General features: G+C 40.9%; 1 protein-coding gene across 1 annotated transcript; it reads left to right on the top strand.

The window, feature by feature from the left end:
* The first annotated feature begins 3,282 nt into the window (after positions 1 to 3,282).
* Positions 3,283 to 6,307, top strand: adra2c (adrenoceptor alpha 2C). Its single transcript, XM_038714308.1, has one exon. The coding sequence runs from the start codon at positions 3,543 to 3,545 to the stop codon at positions 4,902 to 4,904; it is 1,362 nt and encodes a 453-aa protein (XP_038570236.1). The 5' UTR covers positions 3,283 to 3,542; the 3' UTR covers positions 4,905 to 6,307.
* The last annotated feature ends 5,705 nt before the right edge of the window (positions 6,308 to 12,012 follow it).

The following is a 12,012-nucleotide window of genomic DNA, read 5'->3' on the forward strand; positions in this document are numbered from 1 at the left end:
AACAAAATAACATTGTACTATTTAATATATTATCTCCATTTAAAGAGTATTAGATTTATAAGAGTAGCAGATTTTGTATAACTGGAAGATAATAAATCATCAAGAGATTTCAAATTCAAGATCTTATTTTCACATGATTGGTACCCTAAACAACGTCATTGTGCAGATCCGTTAAGGATCATTTTTAAGTTTACATAGAAAGCAAATAGCACAACTGAAATACAACCTATGGTTCAGTCTTTCTAAAGTTAAACCAGAAAAGCCAAGGTACATCTTACCTCTGATGTTATGCATCCTGCCTGACAGCCAGCTGCCTGCTTCACAGGGACAACTATGCCAAGGTCACTGTAGATGTGCTAGCAAATCTCTGGAAGTAGCATAAGGTTGAGAAAGACAACAGTGTAAGATTTACCTCTGAATTAAAATATACCTCCCTGCAGCTTTTTTAATCAACCTGGCCCCTAGTAGTTTACAAAAAGACACACATCTATATATAAAGAAGCATCTGAGAATGATTTAATGATTTAGGTCAGCTGGAGAGATATGAGATTATTGAGTCATATATTTTAGAAGAAAATATGGTGACATTGACTGCGCTAACTTTATTTTCATTGTGATAATTTAGGATTAAGGTTCCAAAAAATTAAAATCTTCTGCATTTTAAAGCATTACACGAAATTCCAAATAAACAATTCCATTAATCTCAGTTTACTGCTGTTCCAACAAGGTAATTTATCAAAGAAAGACAAGGTACTAGATAAGAAGCAGGCCATGTACTGTGAGGTGATGCTAGCAAGAGAGAAACTCCCCAGGGCTGAATGTTGCTCCCCTGAACTATTTGTTCTCAGCTCTATACTTGTAAGCCCAGCCATTTGTCTTTGTCAACAGCTGGTACCATACTTCCCTTTATGGGGGGCCTATATGGAAACTAATGCACATTAGGGAGGGTGGGAAAATGAGAAGTGGCTTTACTGATAACAGCTTTGATTTCTTTGGGGAAAAGTCTATGTTGGCACTGAGTATTCTGTGCTTATGCATGCACACTATGTACAAATAGACGATAAGCATGCATAAGCAGGATGGCATTATGTCTTCTAGCTATGATGAGGAACTGATGAAGTGCAATAACCAGAGTGGTCACTGTTTTGGATTTCAATAGGCAACAAAAGTCTTCGTGTTACCTTGTGAGAACACATTAGGTGTTATTAGGTTTTTGAAGCTCTATTAAGGGAATCTCATTAGGCTCATATAGTTGATTTAAATCTCTGGACATCTCCATTTTCAGTTCCACAAATGCTGCAGTGTAGCGCTTAAACAAAAGGACAGATCACTGCAAACCAAAAAACCCTCTGTTACGATAAGCCAACAAGGGTCACATTTTGTACAACTACAGTGACTGAACCAAGATAACAAAGCACGAAACAGCACAAAAAGGAGAATAATTTAGAATGGCAGTAGTTTGAAAAGAGGAAAAAAGTAGACAGCTTTGGTTTAAAGGAATACAAGTAATCAACACAGTCTCCTTGACACCCAAAAGCTGGCTTCTGGCTAGTACTGTAGCAGGAAGAGCCAACGTATTCCCTCAGAACAGAGCGCAATGTTGGAGACAAGAAAAGGGCTCAGTAATAGCTGAGATTGCTCACTGGTTCCCCAATTATATGGACAGAGCTGTGGCCCCGGGACACGAGTTAATGACCATAATAAGGCTTGTCTGTCTGTTCAAAATCAGCTTAGAGTGCATCCACACTGACCTACAGCATCACTCTAGCCTTAGTTCAATTTAAACAGGCAGCATGAGAAGGAGCAGTGTGTCTTGGGAATGTGTAGGGGGATAAGTTAGAGACTGCGTGCCATCCTGACTGTGTTTCCCAGGCAGAGAGATCAGGGCCCCTTGAGCCCTCCTCATTCCACCTCATAGCCTTGATGAGGATCAATTTGGACTTGAGCATTTCTTGAGGCTCTGGCTGCTCTTTTATTCAGTATGGCTGAACGCTCTGTGATTAATGACAGGTACTTAGCCACGAGACCGGTCAATAAACGCACTGGTCTGGGAACTTAATACCAGGCTATATGCCAAAGGGGAGACAGGCTTCCTCCAGGCAGCAGCACCACCCACATCAGAGGGGGTTCACGGGAGCAGGGAGCAAAAAGGGAGACCAAAAACGTACACATACATGTATGTCCTCATGTAAAATGAAACCACATGAATAAATAACAGACAAGATAACCAATCGGGTAGATTCAGCCCTTTATTGTGCATGATAAAGCCCATGCAGGGGATAAACCCATGACTTTAAGGTGTATACTCACTAATTATATATCATGCAAGCTCCATTCTATTCAGTATGCATTTACATTGTTTTCCCTGCAGATAATTTAGTGCCTTTGATATCCCAGAAAGCTGAGTGCTCCTCAGCTCCATCAGAACATGACAACAGTACTGTGTAATCCTGTAATCTTCTTATCAACACGATTCTGACAACACAAAAACACAAACTAATAATGTCAGGAGAGTGCTGCTAAATAAAAGTTTCCACTGCAAGGTCGCACAGGCTCTGTCTATGTTCATTTTACAAGGCGCATGCTAATCGTGCAGTATGTATTCACCTGATGGCCGTGTAGATATAATATTGCATGTTGAATGTTGTTCATTTTTATGGTGTGAGCTCGCCGGTTTGTCCCTCCGGCTGTTACAATACTGACCTCCAGTGTGCGCACAGAAGGACAGAGCAGAGCGTATTGTCTTTGGTGCGGGTCTGTCAGTTTGTGCATTTTGACAGCAATGTAATCTCCCCCAAACAGCTGCTACTGACTGTATCTATTAAAATGTGTGCGAGCACGCTCTTAATACTAAATTAGACCTTCAAAAGTCAAATCAGGAGAGATATTCACTGATCAGCTGTCTAATTTGTGACAGTCAGCCAGTTTGCACCTACAGTGCAGATAAACAGGGCACGCATTAAACAACCGCTCCTCCAGTAGCAGACTTCACTGATCGTGTTAAGAAATTATCACTTATAAAAAACATTTGACTATAGTATATTTAGCCTGCTTATTTCACTGTTTTCATCTTCTCTCCTCCAACAATCACTCTCATCTTTCCTCCACGGTGGAGCGAAGCTGAGCTAGTTTTTTCTAATGTAAAAAAAACAAAAAAGAAAACACGTGGTTGTTACAAACCTCTCTCAGGACACAGCGGGGAGGCGGAGGTGGAGAGATGCGGGCGCAGTCGGGATGGAGGAGCCCGCTCTCTAACCACTGACATTCTGCTGCGGAGCAGCCTGCACGTTTTTGGTGTAAGGACTTAAAAGACCAAATTACGTTATTTCTCTCTTTCTTGCTTTCTCTCTCTCTCTCTTTTTACCAAAGGAGAGACTTGCATGCAGGATGTGGAAGATCGCAGGTGAGGAAAGAAGAAAAATGCCTCTTGTAGATTTCTGTAGTGAAATATGCGCTGAAGTCCATATGGGATATTTCTACAGACTATTTCCACACATTCTTTTTTTTTAAAGTCATACCTTGACTAAAAAAAACCCCTCAAAATGGATTTCTTTAATAGCTCCAGCCTGGAGGTCGGGATAGAGGCACAAAATATCTCCTCTAATTCAACCTCTCAGAGCCAGTACACCCAGCTCGCTATCTGGGCTCTGGCCGGACTTGTCAGCTTTCTGATTTTGTTTACAATAGTCGGGAATGTCTTGGTTGTTATCGCTGTTTTAACGAGCAGAGCCCTGAAACCACCCCAGAACCTTTTTCTCGTCTCCCTGGCCAGTGCGGACATACTGGTGGCCACCCTGGTCATGCCCTTTTCTCTGGCAAATGAACTCATGGGCTTCTGGTTTTTTGGCAAAATTTGGTGTGACATCTACCTGGCTCTGGACGTTTTATTCTGCACCTCTTCTATTGTTCACCTGTGTGCTATTAGTTTGGACAGGTACTGGTCAGTGACACAGGCAGTAGAGTATAACTTAAAGAGAACCCCTAAAAGAGTGAAAGGGATGATTGTGGTGGTGTGGTTGATCTCAGCCGTCATCTCCTTCCCACCGCTGATATCAATGGACAGAAGCAGCAGTGAGGAGAGTCCCCAGTGTATCCTGAATGATGAGACCTGGTACATCCTCTACTCCAGCATTGGCTCATTCTTTGCCCCCTGTGTCATCATGATCCTGGTCTATATTCAGATCTACCAAGTGGCAAAGACCAGGACCAGAACAATGTCAGAGAAGAAGAGGGATGTGGACTCGCCACAGGAGAATGGGATGGGCAAAGCGGAACCAGGGGGAGAAGGGTCATTTAAGTCCAACAGGGGCGGGAGTATGAAAGAACAGGAGCGTGAGAATGGACACTGCCAAGAGCAGTCAGTGCAATCCACTCTACCGAACGAGCCAAAACATCCACCGACAGACCACGATGATGATTTTGAAGATAGCAGCTCGTCAGACGAAAAACCTAAAAAAAGTTCCAGTTCTTCCAAACATCACCACGAGGACAGGAAGGACAGGAAAGACAGGAAGTCCAGCCGGAAAGGCAGCTCCGCCTCTAAATACTCCAGCAGAAAGTCACGTGCCAGTTCCAAGTCTATGGAACTCTTCTCATCCCGTCGCAAACGCCGGAGCACCGTCAATAGGAAGAAAGTCTCCGCTGCTCGGGAGAAGCGCTTCACCTTTGTCCTCGCCGTCGTCATGGGCGTTTTCGTCATGTGCTGGTTCCCGTTTTTCTTCTCATACAGCCTGTATGGAATCTGCCGGGAGTTGTGCAAGATCCCTGACACGCTGTTCAAATTCTTTTTCTGGATTGGCTATTGTAACAGCTCACTAAACCCGGTCATCTACACCATCTTCAACCAGGACTTCCGCAGAGCCTTCCAGAAGATCCTCTGTAAGTCATGGAAACGCTCTTTCTGAATGGTTCCTGCATTGGTTGTAATAGACATTTTGCCCTCTGAGCTTCTGAGATGTAGGATAAAGTGTTGGCCTGGGGGGGTGGGGCGCTTTTACACCTTCACTTTCAGGGATTGCACTAGAAATGAAGGGACGCTTAACGGATCAAAGGATTGAACGGTGCAGAAAAGGAGTTTAAAAAACAAGAGGAAGCTCTTTGGTTAGTATTCAGGAGGCTTTCATTAAACACCATTCAGACTGCTTTTGGACAAGGATGTGGGCTTTGGCTTACTCCCCTCCTCACTGACTTCTTCTCCCTTCATTTAAATACAATAAACGGACTCATACAGTTACTGTGATGCATGCACGCCACAGTGGCTAAACTTGCATGAACTGCACAGAAGGCAAAGGGTTTACAGAGACACTTGATTCATAATGTAACCTCATTCACTGAATATAATGCGAAGGCCTTGACAATCTCCGCACAGCGGTTGTTTGTGACGTTAGATAGTGATGTCTATCTTCTCCCTCTGTTTCTTACTCCTTTTTTGTCAACCTTTCTATTATGTCACACTCTCAACATGAGGACCAATGGGACGAAGGGGCTCCTTGCTTACTGTTTCAGTAGCAAAACTGTTTCACTGACTTCAAACAAACAAACAAAAAAGACTCAAAAACTACAAAGTCATATTTCTGCATCACTGTTCCGTGTGGGGCTCAGAAGTGTCTGAACTGGGAACTGCAGTGGAAGCTTTTCATCAGGATGCGTGTTTTTTGTGGCCTGGATACAGTGGCATGTACAGCATAGGGTAGGGGTGTGACGAGATCTCGCGAGATTAAATTGTGACAATATTTCTCGTCAGGTAAAAAGCTGTCTTGCGAGACTCACACAAATGTCATTTTTCACACGCTGTCAAGCCACACAATAATTTTCTCACGCAGTGAAATACAAATGTATTACTGATAAGATGGCTCACGGAGCGAATCAACTCAGTCCAGCTGATTGACACCAGCGTAGCGAATCCAGACAGCTGTGACAAGTGGTAACGTAGCTGATAGTTTTACAACATAAACATATAAAAACTGAAGTACAACCTTGCTTCTTTGTTTGGATCCGTGAGCTGCACTTTATCTGAGCTGCTGAAGTTAAATTGTATGGATCTGTGGTGAGATTTCTGCATGATCAAAAGTGTTTCATTTAGGCTACTTTCGGTTTCACATACAACATACAAACTACATCGGTCAAACGGTCTGAAGGGGATAGATAATGTAACTACAATTATCAAAAACATAATGCACAGCAGAGTATAGGGCAGGTAGACTTCTCATCAAATGATGATGTTAGTCTGGTTATATTCTGCCTTTTTTCCAGACATGTCAGAGAACACACATTTTAAATGTGCAGAAAAGCTGCTGAAACACAGGAGCTATTATAGTCCAGTAGTTTATAACTAAATTAAAATGTAATAATTTATCATTGAGGTGACTAAATCATGACTCAGCAGGGATGACATTGCACAGAAAAGTTGATCTACAGGAGAAACAGATCTGAAAGCAGCACAGAATGACTGAGAGCTGCGCTGATTTATATTCTGTTATAGTTAGGCTATAGAGTTTGAATTGTCACCTGCCACCTGAATTTTGTGTTTTTCTTTATATAAATAAAAAAAAATCACCATAAACTGGTGCAGAAAATTCATTATAATGCATAAAGTGTTTAATACTCAAAATTTTCATATAATTCAGCATTAAATATATTTTTTAAATAGTGTTAAAATCTCGTCTCGTCTCGTCTCATCTCGTGGGTTAAGTGTTTCGTCACACCCCTAGCATAGGGCCATTGCTGGCCATTTCCTCTCCCAGGCATGTGTTTGCACCTTTCTCTGAAAGTAAAATAGATGGAATGCAGACGTGCTGCTTAGGCAGACAGGCACCCCGAGGCTTTCAATGTGTGTGTGTGTGTGTGTTCGTATGTGCGTGTGATACGGAAAGAGAGGATAAAGCGTACAACATGTGGAATTGTGTTGTGATGAAGTGAGCCAGAGAGTTGACTGCATCTTATCCCAACTGCCATTTAGCAATTGTCTGTGTGTGTGTGTGTGTGTGTGTGTGTGTGCGCGTGTGTATATAAGCCTGCTCTCAAATGACCCGATTGTTTCCGGTCAAGTGTCTTTCTATTCTCCTCCTTGCTATTTTCTGTCACAAGTCTTTTCTCTCCCTTATAGCTATAAGAAGCACTTAGACACAGTAAAAACCAAACACCTTGTCACTCACTCTGTTTTAATGTCTGCTGCTCACACACACACGAACACACATGCACATTATTATTATTATATACAAAGTCATAAAAATGACTTGCAGACAGTATTTTCATCCTCACATTTCAAGCATTTGTAGCCAGAGGGGCTGATGCTTTTTTGTGTAAATAATTGAAGACAGTGCAGTATTATTGTGTGGTGCCTCATAATCACACATGTATCAATATGATAAAAATGTATTGTTTGTATAATGAACACAACAAAGTGAAGATTTTCATGTTACACCAACCTCTGTGCTTTTCTAAAAGAACAAGTGTTTACTTCTCTGCTTTGAGCACACTCGAAAAGATCAAATAAATAGATTACTTCAACTACTGAAAATTCCAAGAGTGCATGACTGCATTCTGCGTTACTGTTAATAATTTTATTTATATTTTTCTTTTGATGTGCCACTGTAGTTTATGTATTACACTGTGACTCAGAACATGTAACCACTGATCTTTTCTTAAGTGCAATCATTTTAAGGTAGCCTCCTTGGTATGCTGCTGTTAGTCAGGCTTGAGAGCATCAGTGAAAAATAATCCACTCAAAGAATGTGATAAAAATTTAAATTATATCAACAACATTCATCATCAAACTTCTAGGTTAGGTTAGGGATTAGTAATGAATCAGATTTTAAGTGATGCCTAATCTACACCTGGTAGAAACTGAAATCATGTGTTGAATTCACAATGTGGGTGCTGTTTGTTAGGCTTCACATTCACAATATGAAACAACATCTTCTTTACAGTGGCCACAAAGCCTGCAACAACTAATCAAAACATATATCAAGCACATGAAACAATTAAGCCAGTGATTCCCAACCAGTTGTACTTATACCCCAGGGGGTACTTTTACATTAGGAAGCGGGTACAGTACATGGGGAGACTGTGGAGCAGCTTAGCTAAGTAGAAATCGTGATTTGGTAAAAACCAGTAATCTTCCAGCTATGATAGGCTGACTGCACAGGACCTGAGTCAGTTGTAACACGTGAACACAATGTGCTGCGATTGAGAGTGCGTGAAAATTTGTTAGAATGTGAGCAAATATGTCGACATAGTTAGCTAAGTAGGTTGAAATGTCCAGCTTCTTCCACTCTACGGGGTACTTATATAAATGCAAACTTTACTTTAAACTAACTTTAGAGCTTACTGAAAAAAAGAAAATGAGATCAAGCCTGAATATGAACAATCCCAGGACTACTATGCCTTGTATGGAAAAAAATATATGAAAAAATAGTATATAACAATATACCTTTTATGTAATTTAAAAGTTGAATGTTAATAGTGTTAAATAAGATGCAGTTTGAAGTCTATTCAAATGAACAGGTTTGGAAAATGACAGGTGGTGTTGATGAAAGGGTACATGAACTCATTTTGCAGGGCTAGAGTTGGGAACCACTTACTGACAACATCAATAACTGATAAAATCATCAGTAGAATGAGACAATTATTGGTCCTAGAATAAAGCAGAAAAATGTGGACTGGTTGTTGGCTGGTTGTTATCGTTCCTCCCCCTCTCCACTATTTGAACTTCTTGATAAAAATCACTTACTTTGCATTTCCCATCAAGTGTTTGCTACTGTATTTCATGGATCTTGACATGTTTTATCTCACTTTAGGAAATAGTTTTGACTTTTAGGGAAGTTTTTTTGTTGCAGCCTGTGGTACAAAAATGTTGTTTCATACTGTAAATATGAATGATGAAGGTATGTGACCAAGACACTGTAATGCAGTTTTAATTCACTCCGTAATGACAGTGTACAGGACTTTTTCAATTTTGAACTTGTCAGAATCTTTTGTAAATGAGGCTCAAAGCCGAAAATACTCTGAAAATACTGAACAGACAAAATGAGACAGTGTACACACTAATGAGATCAAAGTCAGAATCAGAACAAAGACTTCTGAGCCTTCTTGAAGATCGCTGCTGCGATTCTTGCTCTCCTTGCACATTTCTCTCACATCACACCTAAAAGGGCTCAGAAAATCTTGTATTTTCTCCCCAGAGTTTGACTTGGTTTACAAAAGGTCTACACGGTTCTTTGAATGACATGGCAGAAACAATTTTCTCTTGTTCAGAGACAGTTCTAGCTCTCACACTGTCTGAGACCCTGTAGCCAAGCGTAGGTGTAAACAATATCTTTTCTAGTGCATCATTTAGTATTTCCTCCAGAGTTGGAACTGCTTTGTGTACTGACCACACTGCATGTATACACTGTGTAGTACCTGGGAGTGCTTTCACAAAGCCTGATGGGTGGTTAGGAACACACTGTGTGGTTGCATCTAATGAAAACAAATGCCCCAGTTTCATTTTTGTTTATCATGCAACTTTTCCACCTGTGTACTTCTAACAAGCATCAATAAAAGTTACTGGAGAACTGATACAGTACAGAAAATCTTTTCTTTTTTTTAAAATGAAAATTGTTTTTGTGTTCAGTCACCAGGGGCTTACTACACCAGAACTCTGGTCCATCCACAAAGAGGGGTTAGCTGCCTCAGCTTTTACTGATATACATGTTTGATTGAGCATTAATGTGTGTGCTGGAAAACACTACTCACCAGAGACCCTTAATCCAAACCGAGGTCAGATTTGGGTCAGTGTTAACCAGGAAGCCTGGATGATTTCTGATGGCCCTGGAAAAGGTATATTACACACTACCTCTCTCTGCCTGCCTCGTGCTTATTAACAGTATTTATCTCTCGAAAGCTGACTAGAGGTGCTTCCATGACCAAGCAGAATGGATTCTGTCATTGCTGCCCCTCCCTTGTCAAAGTGTTTATGGCTTGCTGTGTCAGCGGGTCACATCGTCACTCTGGTACTTTGCTCCTGCTGCAGATCTGAAGCAGAGCCCCTCAAATGATCCTGAAAAACACACAGATGGAGATGGACTCATACCTCATGTCCCCTTTTAACTCAGGTTTTTGAAGATGCTCCTGGCTTTAAGGGGCAAAAAGGAGAACTAAATACATGTTTTCTTCTCTATCAGCACGTATATTAATTTAATTTACCTTATTCGTTAAAGAGCACTGTAGCATTGCTCACCTGACTATACTTGAGTTTGTAGTTTTTGCTTCTCAGAACAGACAGGACCACTCCTTAAATAACAAATGATAAATGGGAAAATATATTCATGAACTGAGCTTCAACAGCATCATTCCATAAATCTTTAATGTCCTTAAGTATGTTGCGTTCCATGACAATGATGTCTTCAACTCAGCCTGACCTCCCAAATCCCCCGTCCTCTCTCCCTCCCTCACACATGTCGTAACTAATTTCAGCAGATCTGCGTGAGTGCTCAGTGGGTGGGAAGTGACAAATGAAGATGGGCCAGATTGTATTTCATGTTTGTACAATATGTTGTGGTAAATTCTCATAAGAGGTTTTAAAGTTAAATTGCCTGTGATATGATGCCACGGTTTTGAATGCAGGAGAGATTAGCTTTCACTTGCACGCACAGTATCTTGTTTTCTGGGGGATTTGCAGGAATTTCCTTTTTAGGAGTATTTGAGGTATAGAGTTGAGAACCTGAGTCATATGGGGTGGTGATGGTGCAGTGGCTAAGACACTTGCCTTTGGTGTGAGAGACCTGGGTTCAAATCCACTGTGAGACACCAATGTGTCCCTGGGCAAGACACTTAACCCCTAGTTGCTCCAGAGTTGTGTGACCTCTGACATATATAGCAATTGTAAGTCGCTTTGGATAAAAGTCAGCTTAATGTAATATGAAGCCATTGAACATTTATTGGCAATGCCACTGTGACTTTCTTTCACTCTGTCTTTAATCTTACATTGCGTCCTTAACCAACTTTCCCTCTTTGTATTATCGCCCATCCTGTACAGTTTGAAGTTCAACACCCTTTCTCTGTTTACCACTTCCTCATCACCTGACTTCTGGTCTGGCTCAGTGTTAATCTATATAAATACTGAGAAGCAGCAACCAGAGAAAAACTATTTTGCAAAGGAGGCACTAAAACACAAACATATTACATACGTTAAGTAACCACTTTTAGCCAGAGAAACCACTCTCATCTATCTGTAAATTGGGAAGGTAGAGCCAGGAGACAATTAGCTTAGCTAAATGCTACCTTTATGCTATACTAAAACTCACTGAATTAAACTAATTGGCCCCTGGCTATAGCTCTATACTTAAAGGTGGAGCGCGGGACTTTTATATGAATGAACATCCATTACATTCAAGCCCTGGTCAAACCAGTTTACACAATGCTAATTAATCCAACCACAAATCTCTGTATTTCACAGCATGCCAGAGTTCTCAGATCAGTGTCTAGGGCATCATTCCTGTGCCAGAACTGAATGGGTGGTGCAACCCAGACCCATGCAGGGAGCTCCATGATCTGCCATTACTGTAAAATGCTCCATTGGAGAGAACATTTATTACAAAGAATTATTTATTATTTATTTTCATTATTATGATTGTATTGTTAATGTTAATAGGCTTTGGCAACATTGTACTTGCGAATAAACTTGAATTGAAATTGAATTGAGTTAATGCAACTCACTGTACATGGCTCTGGAGCAACCATAGCGAGTGGGTAGGTACAGCAACTAGGAGTATGGCAGAACCAAAACCTAGGAAGCGTCCAAGAAAAGTTTCTGATGCCCCAGATAAAAAAAATTACATTCAAAAAAAGAAACTCATACATGGACAAACACAGAAAACCACTGGTGTAGTGTTTCCTTGTTGGAGAATGCTAGTAGAAGAAGGGACAGAGGGCTGACAACACCTAAATAATGGATTATTGTGGAACTTTCTCTGTATTTTGTAATTATATTGAAACATGACCTCAAGCTCATCTGTGGTCATGTATCATTAG

The sequence above is a fragment of the Micropterus salmoides genome, unplaced genomic scaffold, assembly GCF_014851395.1.
Source record: "Micropterus salmoides isolate LMB-PRFRI ecotype aquatic unplaced genomic scaffold, ASM1485139v1 Ms_hic_scaffold_12, whole genome shotgun sequence".
Taxonomy (NCBI): Eukaryota; Metazoa; Chordata; class Actinopteri; order Centrarchiformes; family Centrarchidae; genus Micropterus; species Micropterus salmoides.